The sequence below is a fragment of the Anabrus simplex genome, chromosome 4 (assembly GCF_040414725.1).
Source record: "Anabrus simplex isolate iqAnaSimp1 chromosome 4, ASM4041472v1, whole genome shotgun sequence".
NCBI classification, from domain to species: Eukaryota; Metazoa; Arthropoda; class Insecta; order Orthoptera; family Tettigoniidae; genus Anabrus; species Anabrus simplex.
The window spans coordinates 40,986,849-41,000,787 of NC_090268.1; the positions used below are offsets into that span (position 1 = coordinate 40,986,849).

General features: G+C 39.8%; 1 protein-coding gene across 1 annotated transcript in view; it reads left to right on the forward strand.

The window, feature by feature from the left end:
- Positions 1-13,567, forward strand: part of LOC137500452 (mitochondrial adenyl nucleotide antiporter SLC25A23-like) — a 142,049-nt gene extending 128,482 nt beyond the window's left edge. Inside the window, exon 5 of the mRNA XM_068227344.1 lies at positions 13,390-13,567. Coding sequence (XP_068083445.1) covers positions 13,390-13,403 — 14 coding nt within the window. The 3' untranslated portion in view covers positions 13,404-13,567. The remainder of the gene's footprint in view (positions 1-13,389) is intronic.
- Positions 13,568-13,939: the final 372 nt, after the last annotated feature.

Consider the following 13,939-nt stretch of genomic DNA (forward strand, 5'->3'; position numbering starts at 1 on the left):
CCATTATTGGATACTGTCAAGGTCCCTTTGTAATTCTGTACAATCCTCTGTTATTTATTTCCCTTTAAACAATTATATCATCTGCATACAATTTTATTTTTGATGTTATATTGTTTCCTAAATCATTTGCATGTATTAAGAATAGTAACAGGCTGATTTTATTACCCTGTGGAATTCCCTTCCAAACTTTCTCTTCCTGTGATACATGATTTCCTACTTTGACTTTTCTGAACCTTTGAATTTAGAAATTTTCTTATCCAACATATAACCCTTATGTCCAATCCTATTTCCTCCAGTTTCTTTAATGATATTCCATCTTCCACTCTTCCAAATGCCTTCAAAAGGTCTATGGCTACGCAATCCAATTGGCCTCCCGAATCCAACTGATTTGATATGTCCAGCTGAAATCCCACCAATGGTGCCTCATAAGAAAATCTTTCTAAATCCATACTGTCTCCACATGAACCAATTTTTATCTTCACATATCCCTCTAATATATTTTGTTATTAAACTCTCCAGTATTTTAAAAACTATACTGGTCAGGCTGACTGGTCTGTAGTTCTCAGGTTTCTTTTTATCACCCACTTCATGATTGCTTGCAACTTCAGTGCAAATGATGCAAATTTTAAGAATCAATTATATTTTAAAATATATGGTAAATTCTTTGAAATGCGAAAAGTTACTAACTAAAATAACAATTATGGGAAAAAATCACTTTGAAAGTACCAGGGTATCATGTTTAGTCTCACTTACTGATGATAGCCACTTAAAGTCTATGCTAAAAACACAAAATGCTGGCAACAGGAATGAGTTAGCTGGAAAATTTATAATGTCCAATAACAGACTATATATTGGTATTATAATACTAAAAACACAAACTGAAGTATGGCAAAATCCTTTTCTTTGCAAACTTTGGCATTATTACAGCCCTATGCAGAAAAAAAAACTCAATGATTTCCTTAAGACTGGCATTCTGTGAAGTAATTGTAATTTTGCCAGCCTGAGAGGCACAGACGATTGAGGCACTGACCTTCTGACCCCAGTTTAGCAGGTTCAATCCTGCGTCAGTCCGATGGTATTTGAAGGTGCTCAAATGCCTCAGCCTCGTGTCGGTAGATTTACTGGCACGTAATGAACTCCTGAAATGGGACTAAATTCCAGTACCTCAACGTCTCTGGAGACCGTAAAAGTAGTTAATGGGACATAAAAATAAATAACATAATATATATATAATTGTAATTTTACAGATTACTTGTTAAAAAGTACTTTGTAATATTGACTAAAATATTTTTCAGGTAGCTGTAATTCAGCTCAGTTACGTTTTTTTGTGTGCACTTATCCGATCACTGGATACAGTCTATTGGAGGAGCACAGGAGGCTTAACAAGACTCTGAAAGCTCCAGCCCCTGGCTGTCCTTAATGCCTGGGGTATACCTGTCTTGGAATAGAATACAGAAACACCAACAAAACAGAGAAGCCAAGTGGTAGAATTGCCAAGGATTGAAAATGTGGGCAGAAGAAGAACGTACTTTCGATATAGGAAATGTGTACTTACATATAAATGTCTGATTCCTTGGCTGAATGTTTAGCAATGAGGCCTTCAGTTCAGAGAGTCTCAAAGTCGATTCTCGGCGGGTCAAGGATTTTAATCATGCCTGATTAATTCTTCTGGCTTGAGGACTGGGTGTTTGTGTTCGTCCCAACACTCTCCTCTTTATTTTTGGACAACACACCATAATACCAACCAGCACAGAAATATCCAATAGTGATTACATCCCTCCACCTAGGGTTGGCATCAGAAAGGGCATCTGAACGTAAAACAGGACCAAATCCACATGTGTGACACAGTCGCAGCCACAAACCCACAGGTGTCTTCAGTTCCCAATTATAAAGGTTTGATGTTTCCACCTAATCAATACTATATCTAGTGACAAATATATACACTGCCTGACAAAAATGTTAAGCACCCAGAAGGAGTGGTTGAAAGTGAATGAAACTACATATGTTGAAAGACCATGTGTCTTTATTGAACTGATTACAATATGGGATGAAAGAGACAAGGTCGTTGGCACTTACAGGTGGAACGTTGGCACCAGGTCAGTAGGGTGTCGCACACCCCGTGGCAGCAATGCATGCCCATATGCAGTTCAGAATGGTGTCCAACATCCTTTGGATCCTCTCCTGAGGCAAGTTCGTCCACAGTTGTTGCAGCTGTCCCTCCAGATCCCGCAGGTTGGTACTGAGACGGAGTCCCCTTCCAATATTATCCCACACGTATTCAATAATGGAGATGTTCAGTGATCTTGCTGGCCATGGGGGGACCTCAACATGCTCTAGGTAGTCCATAGACACACGTGCAGTGTGTGGACGAGTATTATCTTGTTGGAACACTGCCCCAGGGTGCTGTGCCATAAGGGGTAGGACATGCGGACGCAGAATGTCTGTGATGTATATCGCTGTGCCATCAAGGTCTGCCAAAGCACTAATAGAGGTGACCTGAATGCATATTCTATAGCTCCGTACACCAAGATGCCAGCGATTATGCCTGTGTGTCTTTCCACAATATGGGCAGGATCTGCTCTCTGGCCTCAATGCCGCCAAACCCACACACGATGATCATCGGAGGGTATGGAGAAGTGGAACTCGTCACTGAACATGATGTGACACCAGTCTTCCTCTGTCCATACCTTCCAGGCAAGACACCACTCCAAACGCAGGCGTTGGTGTTCTGGTGTCAACGGCAACTGACGCATGGAGCGGTAGGACCCCAATCCGGCGAATGTGAATTGTCGAGACACTGTGCGGGAACTCACAGGATGTTGTAGAGTCTACAGTACATGTTCATGGATGGCGGGTGACAAAGTTATGGGATCTGGCAATGCTTGGCGCATCATACGACGATCCTCCCTCGGGCTTGTATTTCTCAGTCGACCCGAACCTACACAACATGATTGGGTGCCCTCATGTACCCATTGAGTCCAACATCGGGCCACTGTGACATCTGAATGGTCCACATGCCTGGCAATTGTACGATACAGCCAACCAGCCTCATGCCGTCCCACAATGCGGCCTCTGTCAATTGCTGAAATTGCTGTTAATTGGTGGATAGGTTGTCCAACGTGTCTGCTTTGTACTGTACACAGTCCTCTCTGCACGTCTTGCTTAACTGTCTGACTCACAGCTGTTGACTGGTAACAACTTATCAACTACAAGACGGTGCCATCACGAATGCACTCTGGTGGGCGTTCTACACATTACAGATCATTGTAAATCTAATCATTTACTCACACTCAATGGTATACACGTATACCAAAATGGGATAATATTGGACCACTCCTTCTGAGTCCTTATTTTGTCAGGCCGTGTGTATATATATTTATGTTTTAAAAAATACATCACAGGACTAGTTTCAGTCTATGTACATCATACTACTTATAATTAAAATAGTATTTACTTATTATTATTATTAAAATGTCACTCTTCTCATCTTAAACATTTTTACAAACTAATTTCTGCTGTAACAAATCAATGTCATAGTAATATGGGTCATTAAAATTGTTTGCACCAGTCAAACACTTGTGAAGTACAATTACATTGTCTTAACTCTAGTGATGTGTGATAGCCCACTGCTAGTTGTTGTTGCTTTTTGAGTAGTTCTAACTAGCAGGAAACATCTCATATTTTGGTAGTCAGTATTCTGTTATTTATATATAGATGTGAACTGCAGTATAAATAACAAGCTTGTCTATTGCATGAAGTATAATAGATTTATGATGTCTGAAAAAGAAGCAAAGGTAATGTTGGAGAATTCTTTGCCCAATGTGAACATGTGTAAAAAAGGACTTACTCCCTTTATTGCATCCTGATTTATTGTATGTCTTCAGTTTCGAAGTCCTGGCTCAAGTCTTCTATCCTAAGAACTCTGATACCGGGCGAGTTGGCCATGCGTGTAGAGGCGCGCGGCTGTGAGCTTGCATCCGGGAGATAGTAGGTTCGAATCCCACTATCGGCAGCCCTGAAAATGGTTTTCCGTGGTTTCCCATTTTCACACCAGGCAAATGCTGGGGCTGTACCTTAATTAAGGCCACGGCCGCTTCCTTCCAACTCCTAGGCCTTTCCTATCCCATCGTCGCCATAAGACCTATCTGTGTCGGTGCGACGTAAAGCCCCTAGCAAAAAAAAAAGAACTCTGATGTTTCTTCCAGTTCATCTATGGGTCCAGTTGTAAAGGGCCCCTCAACTACATCTATGCATAGTTGCTTGTTGCTTGTTGCTTGTTGTTTTAAGGGGCCTAACATCAAAGGTCATCAGCCCCTATGCACAGTTCATTGCTTATAAAGTTTAAGAAATCTTCCTCATTATCAGCATCGGTATGAAAACTACCCGTATCACTTGGCAATGGATTATTTTCAGCTTCCACTGACACACTACTGGAGAGAAGGATTTCATTACTGCCTGTAAGTAATAGAAGTTGAATTCTGTTGTAAACTTCAAAAGGGGATGGATTGCTATAAAAAGAAATCCTGGGTCACAGACACATGACAAAAAATTCTCTTAAAGTAGCCTTGGTTTAATCTGCCAGTTAAAATATAAGACATTTGCATTTTTCGTGTTTTCAAAAAGTCCCAATTTTTCTGTTTACCAACTCTCACTTATGTAATCACCTCCAGAAAGTGCTTCAGAGTATTTTCCTGGCTCTATAAGTTTAAGCCCACTTCTAAGGGGAGTCCTTTCATCTTTAGGCACTCTGGAACACATCAAAGGTGTCATTGACTAGCTTGATAAAGTTGCTTTCAACATCCTTGTTTAAAGTATACTGCACTGCCAGTGCTATGCGCCTGGAAAATAACTGCGTAGCCTTTCTCACATTCTGACGGGATCTGCCAGTTACACTTAGATATGTCTCATTAATATGGTGTGTAGTTGATAGGTCTCCTGTTTGAGTTTGTAATTGGTGTTCTATTGTCTTCTGAAATTTTGAATCATAAGCTGTCAAACCTACATCTAAAAGTGGTTTCTCATTAATTTCAAGAGGTGGGGGTACATCACAGAACACCCACACTTTCCTTTATCATCCACTGGATTGGTTTACGTTTAGTTCCTTGCCACACTTTGGCATCCCCCCCCCCCCCCCCTCATGTCACAAGCTACTGCAAAAACATGAATGTCACAAGCCTCAATTTTACTAATTATATTTCTTAACAATTCTGAGGTCATTGTTACATCAAAGTCATAAAAAAAATGGGTTACTTCATGCAACAAACAGCCCTCGAACCATTGCTACCTGGTTGTTGCTGTGAAGTCCTAGTATGTGGTCGTCAGATGAATCATATGAAATATGTCTGCCTGCATTCATTTCATCAAATGTGTGCGTGCGTAAGAAAAGGGACCAGTTCTTGGTCAACAGTCCATGAAATAATTGTAAAAAACCACTCAAGGGAGTAAAATGTCAAATTTTTGTTTTTAATTCCTCTGTATTGCTTAGACCGTCATCTACTCACTGCATGAATTTAAAAGCCCTCTGACAATAATCACAACTAAAACATGAGTTTTCGCTTCATAAGTGAGGCTCCACACACTTACTCGCTTGTGCTCATAGCTGCGTGAGCATAAGATAAGATGACTCGGATATCTTATATTATGATAAATAAACCCTTGATGAGCATTTTTAAAGGTAATAGGTTCATAAACATCCTGTCTGCTCCAAACAGTTCCGATACCGATGCAGTCTTTCAGTGTATTTCATACTGTGGAGAAGTGTGGTGTTTTCCTTATTATTTGTGTAGTTATGTATTTAAGTTATGTATTTACGTTTTAAAATAGATTAGGTTCCAAAATAAGGAGTAATAATTTTCACTATGTCAGGGCCTAGTGATGCAGCAGATGTTGAAAGCTTTAAAACAATATACAGACAGTGACTTGCTGCCGGAACTATTGAATGCTATTTCGGACTATTTCAGTGCACCCCTCAGTGACCTTCCGCAAGTCATCAAACCTCAAGGACTTAGCATGGATAGATAGATGTATCTCCATGAAGAAATTAGACCTTTCGTATCAGAAGATAAGAAAGATATACTATGTCCTGCTGTAACATCTTTCCCTGTTCCAACAACGCTGCCACCAACAACGCCGCCACCAACAACGCCGCCACCAACAACGCCGCCACCAACAACGCCGCCAACAACAACCCATAGTGAAAATCTCATGGAGCCGGCTTCTGTTTCTCTTCCTCTGCCAATAATTACACCATCATTTTCTTCTTCAAAAAGTGTAACACCTAAAAAAGCAAGTAAGGCTAAGAAAAACCACCAACTCCAAGAAAATTCTCCCCAAAGAAGAGGTCTCGACCCACCTGCAGCTACTGTGGAGAGGCAGGAAATCGGGACCAGACAGTGAAAGGGCATACAATATACCCAAAATGCAGGCTTCAGCATGAATAACTGATATTCCTGTCTTATGCTGGCTGTGATTAACGATCATTAAGATATGTCTTAAGAGTTGTCTTCAGTGACTTCTGCAAGTCATAAAACCTCAGAGACTTAGCATCGATAGATAATTCTCCATGAAAAAATTAGACCGTAAATAATATCTGTTGGTAATTTTCATTAGAAAAATTCTATGTCAGAATACCAGTCAACAAGAAAATGTAAACACTTCCAATAGTTTAGTAGTTATTTGTGTCACGAAGCAACCAAATTTTTACACAGCTCTACTGAAAAGTTATGAAATCTTATGTTGTAACATTACATGCTAATTTAAGGCCCTAATTTCTTTTGGAGGCATTCAATTCAGTTACATGATATTATATTTTATGGAACACAACAGTACCTTTATTTCAACACCCGACATGTGGTCCCTTTTCATATGCATGCACACAAATGTCAAATCCATGATCTTTACAGATTCCTTGCAATTTACTGCTCTAAATTTCAACAGACCTCTGTTAAAATTTTGGGTCTACATATAAAGCACCGAATGCACATTTGTAACATTTGATCACCATGGTGAAGGAATGTTCCGGTTCCTCAAATAATCAATCATATGCTTTTCTGGAAATGGATCTCAATAAAAAGGCATTTGCTATGTCCTCCGAGGACTATTTCACTCGTTTGTTGCCTCCTGAGAGACATTCTATCTGCCTGGTGTAAAACACTTGGACAGAATCTTAACTACTTCTACTTTCTCACTCTGCATCCTTCTTCACTTTCAGTAGAGATGGTGGTTGTCTTTTTGAGACTAGATAATTAGGACCCTTAAGCTGCTTTAGAGCAGCTTCTCTTCTTTTCAAAACAGTGTTTTCCTTTTCCAAAACCTGCCCCACTTACGGAGTTTCAAGATCTCCTCATTTTGAAGCAATTCAGCGCTAGTTGCCTGATCAACTTTTCTCTTCTTTGGTGATAGTCTCTAATGTTGACAGTGCCTGCTTCTTCACGCTCCTAACTTCATAGCACAAATCACTATCGCTGTAAACCTATAAAATGAAGATGAACGTTCATGTATGATCGCTTTTTAAATAAGCATAAAATCAAAAGTACAGTACAACAGTTAAGTAAAATCAACCCAGGTACTCTCTTTGAAGTGTATGAATAGTTGTTGTAAGTTAATATACTGTCATAACTCCATATTCTCACATAAAATGTTCTGTTGGCATTCTGAGGAAACAAGAGAACAAAGAAAAAAGATTTCTAAAATGTTCTTTTTTTTTGCTATTTGTTTTACGTCGCACCGACACAGACAGGTCTTATGGCGACGATGGGGCAGGAAAGGCCTAGGAATGGGAAGGAAGCGGCCATGGCCTTAATTAAGGTACAGCCCAAGCATTTGCCTGGTGCGAAAATGGGAAACTACGGAAAACCATCTTCAGGCCTGCCGACAGTGGGGTTCGAACCCACTATCTCCCGGATGCAAGCTCACAGCTGCGCGCTCCTAACCATATGGCCAACTCGCCCGATTTAAATGTTCTAGTACCAGGAATCGAACCAGAGTTTTCTAAATAAAAGTCAGCTACCCTAACCACTAGACAATACCGTAGCATGGCAGAAACAATTTATTCATTGACATACAAGCATACTTCCATGTAGCTGGTCAAATTAATTACAACTTTTTAAATATTGTATTAAAAGTAGTAGACAAATAGGCTACCTGCTACGTGACATCAGCATGAGGTGATATTATGCAGGAAGTTAAGTGAGGGAGTCGGGAATGAGACCCCTGGATTTGGAGTATGCCTAAAGAAGGTCATCACTCTCAATCAGATGTATAAGAAGCATTTTTTTATATACACATTTTATGTTTTGGTACAGCAGAAAAAGTATGTAGACGACAGAGTCAAATAAGGAAACCTAAAGAAACTGTCTGGTGGAATGATGATATTAAAAAGGCTATCAATGACAGAAACCATGCAAGAAGATCCTTATATCAAGCAAGAACGCAGGGAGATCAACACAAAATAGAGGAGAAGCTGTCACTTTACAGAAAGAAAAAATTACAGGTCAGACAGTTGGTTGTAGCTGAAGAGCAGAAATGCAAGTAAGATCTGGCTACCAAAATAACGCAGGATGGAAATAAAAAACTGTTATACAGTATTGTTAAGAATAGAAGAACTCAAAATGTGTCTATCCAATCTGTAGAACTTCCTAATGGTGAGGTGACTAGGGATAAGACCAAAATATTACAGGAGTTCCAAAGGCACTTTGAAACTTCGCTGAACTGTTATGAAAATATCACCCCACTAGATGACGAACCTTATGATTTTGGCAGCACAAATACCACTAATCTGACATGGTTGGAAGTAGAGACAGCAATATCTAAGCTGAAAAACAACACATCAACTGGATCAGATGAATTAAGTGTTGAGATGATCAAAGCACCAGGAGAGGTAGGACAATAGTGGATGTACAGGGTACTAAATAGACTCTGGAAAGAGAATGTAATACTCAATGACTGGAAGCAAGGAGTCATCATCCCATTGTTGAAAAAAGGTGATAGAAAGAAATGTACCAACTACAGAGGTATAACTCTGCTATCATATGGCCTCAAAATCTACGAATCCATCCTTGAGAGCAGGATTAGAAAATATGTTGAACCTACACTTGAGGAGGAACAACATGGATTTAGACCTCATAGATCAACTATAGACCTCATTTTTGCCACCAGAATGCTCTATGAGAAGTACTGGGAGAAAGGTAAAACACTTATAACCGTTTTTCTGGACATCGAGAAAGCATATGACCATGTACCACGCAGGCATATATGGGAATGTTTGAGACATAAGAAAGTGCCCGATGACATCATAGCACGAGTACAACGATTATATGATGGAACCAAGTGTTATGTCCAGGTCCAAGATGAAAGGTCAGGTTGGTTTGAAACGAAGAGTGGAGTCCAGCACTTCTCTTCATAATCATAATGGATGAAGTTTTCAAAGCGGTTAAGAGAAAGGATCCAACAACTAATGCCCTGGGTTTTGCTGATGATGTAATGGTATGGGGTGAGACAGAAGCGGAAGTACAAACTAGATTAGATCTCTGGCATGAAGCTTTTACAACCTGAGGTCTCAAAATCAGCAAAACTAAGACAGTTGGCTTGGTGATGAGTAGAAACTCTCCAACTGTTCATCTAAGAATTGGAGATGAGGAGATGGATACTGTAGACAACTTCCAGTATTTAAGTAGTGTTCTGTCATCAGACAATACCATACATCAAGAGATTAGTAACAGAATACAGAAAGCTTCCAAATTCTATCATGCTGTACGTCAAATACTTTGGGATGAAACATTTCTGTTAGTTTCCAAGATCAGCTTGTACAAAATATATCTAGTACCTATATTGACGTATGGCCTGGAAGCAGCAACACTTACTAGACCAACAAAGAGTCGTCTTTAGGCAACAGAAATAAAGTTTCTCTGTTCTTGTCTACAAAAAATAAAAATGGATAAAATAAGGAATGTGGATATCCGACAACAACTTGGATTGGAAAGAAGGTTGCTCAAGACTCTAGAAGTGAAGAGATTGCGATGGTAAAAGAATGAACCCTCACGGGACTCGTCGAACATACTTTGACCACAATGTTCCTGGGAAGAGACCAAGAGGAAGACCTCGTGATGTTTGGGAAAAACAGATAATGAAGGACCTTGAAATTAGAGATGTGAACTGATGTCATATATATGAGCAGCATCTGTGGATGGATAGAACAAACTGGAGGAGGCTCGTACACAATTGCACCCGGCTTGCTGGAGCGAAGAAATGATGATGATGATGATGATGATGATGATGTTTTGAAGCACCTGCTGGCCCATTGGTTGCAGCAGTGAGGTAGCATTAGGTGGCAGAAATACAGCTTTGATATCTCCATTGACAAGTTCATCTGTGGAGCTGTACGCTGGGGCGTTATCAAGTAATGCCCTTGGCAGTAAATCATTTTCTTTACTGAACTTTGTAACTGCAGGGACAAATTGATTATGAAACCAGTCCTTAAATAATACACTTGTCATCCGTGCTTCTGTTTTGATATGTGTAAATCACAGGAAGTGAATTGACATTTATGTTTTTGAAAGCTCTGGGATAAGTGATAACTTGTTATTCCCAGCTGCATTACTGCATGCCAACACTTGTCACACATTCCTTGCTCAACCTGAAACCAGGTGCATTTTTAAGTTCTGTCTTTGCAGCTAGGCTCCTTTTTCAGCAATTGTTTCAAATTATGTCCAGTCTCATCGCAGCTGTACACTTCTTGTGACGAGTAGTTTTTGTTTGAAATAAAGTCAGCAAATTCTGAAACAGAGGCTAATAGGCATTTGAGGCTGGAAGATCTGACGACAATGACTCATAACCGGACACTTTAGATGTGTGCCGTTCGGCAACTGTCTTCTCAATTAATGGTTGTTTTTCCAACACCGAATTCGGCTGCTAATTTAGTTTTGCATTCGCCTTTATCAAGGTGTTTAAACACTTCATGTTTGTCTTTTAATGACACCAAACTATATTTTCTTTTGCCTGACACTTTAAAAACAAAAACCAGCACAATACAGTAAACACAACTCACCAGAGGTTAAGAATTAAGACACACTGATATATATTTCGCTAAATGACACATCACAGCTCAGCACAAAGCTGAATACAAAACTAGCCAAAACAGTAGTTGAGTGTCCTTGACTGCTGCACTGCCTACCGTGTGAGTCATGTTGTAAGAGTACCAATCGATTCAAACAACCATGCATAAGAATTTCTTGTGCATAACATGCAACCTGTATATTAAAAGAGTTTACTAAAAACAGTTTTGGCAAATCCGTCCTTCCGTTCTACTGGACAAATTTGCTTCATATCTGTTTTATTCTCTCCGGAACTACCTGCCGATGAATCATGAGACATTGTATAGGTATCTAAGTTCAGCCAACTTTGAGAAGTCATAAAATCAAATCATTAAAGGATCACTCCAATAATTGCATGCAAAGGCTTACCCTAACTTGCTGTACAATCTGTACTTAGCAGGTTGCTAAATGACTAACACCTTCATTAATATTCTGATGTATGTGATTTTCATCCTTAGTAATAACACTGCATGCAGCCATGTTTGATTACTACCTTTCAAGCCAGAGAGTATACACTGCTTCTGTCCGGCTCCATGGCTAAATGGTTAGCGTGCTGGCCTTTGGTCACAGGGGTCCCGGGTTCGATTCCCGGCAGGGTCAGGAATTTTAACCTTAATTGGTTAATTTCTCTGGCATGCGGGCTGGGTGTGTGTGTCATCTTCATCATCATTTCATCCTCATCACGATGTGCAGGTCGCCTACGGGAGTCAAATCAAAAGACCTGCACCTGGCGAGCCAAACATGTCCTCGGACACTCCCGGCACTAAAAGCCATACGCCATTTCATTTTACACTGCTTCTGTTGATGGAAAAATACTATTCTGTGCTAGACACTCTTTGATTTTCTGTTCTCCAGATTCTGAATATCTCAACAGATGCCAGAATGTTCTTAATAACTTACACGCTGCTAAGAGAAAACCGTCTACGTGCGTACAGAGGGGAAAGTACCAAGTCGAATAGCCTTCTGTATGACCATTAACAGAGTGCAGGGACAAACTCTTGAAAAAACGAGTAGTCTACTGACTCGAACCAGTATTCAACCACGGCTAACTGTATGCTGCACTATCCTGGGCAAGATCGTTTGAAAATGTTAAGATCCAGATATGGCTGAATGGTCGAAGCATAGATAATATTGTATGGAAAGAAGTGTTAAAAGTTATATTGTGAATGAATCAGTTATTATGTACCAGTATTAAATGTTCATGAAACTATTGAAAAGGGCAGACAAAACAATATGACTGCAACAGGCATATCATTATCCAACCTATTTATAACCAAGAAAGAACACCAGCAGTTGCAAGTCTTTGAGAATAAAGTTTATAGAAAAATATTTGGCCAATGGTTCGATCCTATCTTTCAAAGCTGGTAGAAAAGATCTAATTATATTTACACCCTCTCTCAACAACATACTACACTAATGGGTGTGATAGAATCCAACAGACTGCGCTGGGCTGGACATGTACTGAAGATACAGGATAACAGAGCACCAGTGTCTATACAAGGGATCTATTAATGGGAAAAGACCTTCAGGAAGTCCCTGAAGCACCTGGAAGGAGGAGATCAACAAGGTATGCCGGACCCTCCAAATTGATAACTGGGAAGTGCAGGCTCAAGATCAAAAAGGATGGAAGAGGATTGTGAGATCGGCACAGGAACTTCATGTCCCTCAAAAGCCTACATAGTGAGTGAGTGAGTGAGTATTTATAAGGAATGTTGCAGAGCAGCACGGGTCCACTAGTAATATTTAATACTGTACTGTACTGTTATTTTCACAACACATAAATATGGGTACACAGTACTGTATAAGGTAATGTAATAGTGTACTGAAATTAATTTATGATTTTTTGTCCTATTTAGGCTTGGAAAGATTCAACGGTGAGTTAACACCGGTAATCTGAATTTTTGTGAATCCAAAATGATCTCCGTTCCAGTTAGTTCAGACTAGTGAGGTTCTACTGCATTTAATTGTGAACCTAATCTCTTGAATAAGTATACTCAAAATATATCAAGAGATTGCCTAGTATACCGGTGTGTATTTTTCCCTGGTACTGTGTTATGTTCCATATTGGCTCAACTCAAGCATGGCCTGTACCTACAGCACAGTCCAATTTAATCGTTTTTCATCCTGAAGCAAGTTTCCTGGACAAAATATCAAATAATGGGACTGTCTTAGCAAAAATACCTGGTCGGAGAGTGTTTGCATCCAATTGACGCTGACATCACAGAGGGCTCTAGAGTCGCTTTTCTTTTTCCTATTAGAGTAAGATTCCCCTGAAGTTTAGCTTTGTTTTTGTTTTCAGTGCATCCTGAGTGAAAAGAGAATTGTTGGTCATTAATGGATGGCATTTATAGAAGCAAGTGGTGGATACCCAGTGAATGGATTTAGAGACACAAGAAATGCAGAGGTCATCACAGTCCGTGGTGAATATAGAAACAAGACAAGCACAATGCACTTTTCTGTTTGCTGAGAGATACCTATCAGTGGAGTGACTGGGGTTTGAACCACGGAACCCAGCGGTGAGAGGCTTCTGTAAATATCTTCAGTATCATAGGTAAATTTCAGTAATTCGCCATTATTAGTCATCTCCTCTGTCTGGCTATTATCTTTATATCTAACTACCTTTACATACTGCTGACTGAATACTGCTGTCTTCTGTAGGCCCTCACATATACAATCTCCTTGTTCATTAATGATCCCTGGAATGTCCTTCCTGGAACCTGTTCCTGCCCTAAAGTATCTATACATATCCTTCCATTGCTCCCTGAAATTCATATGGTTGCCAATTATGTTTGTCATCATGCTATCCTTAGCTGATTTTTTCACTATATTCAATTTCTCAGTAATCTCCT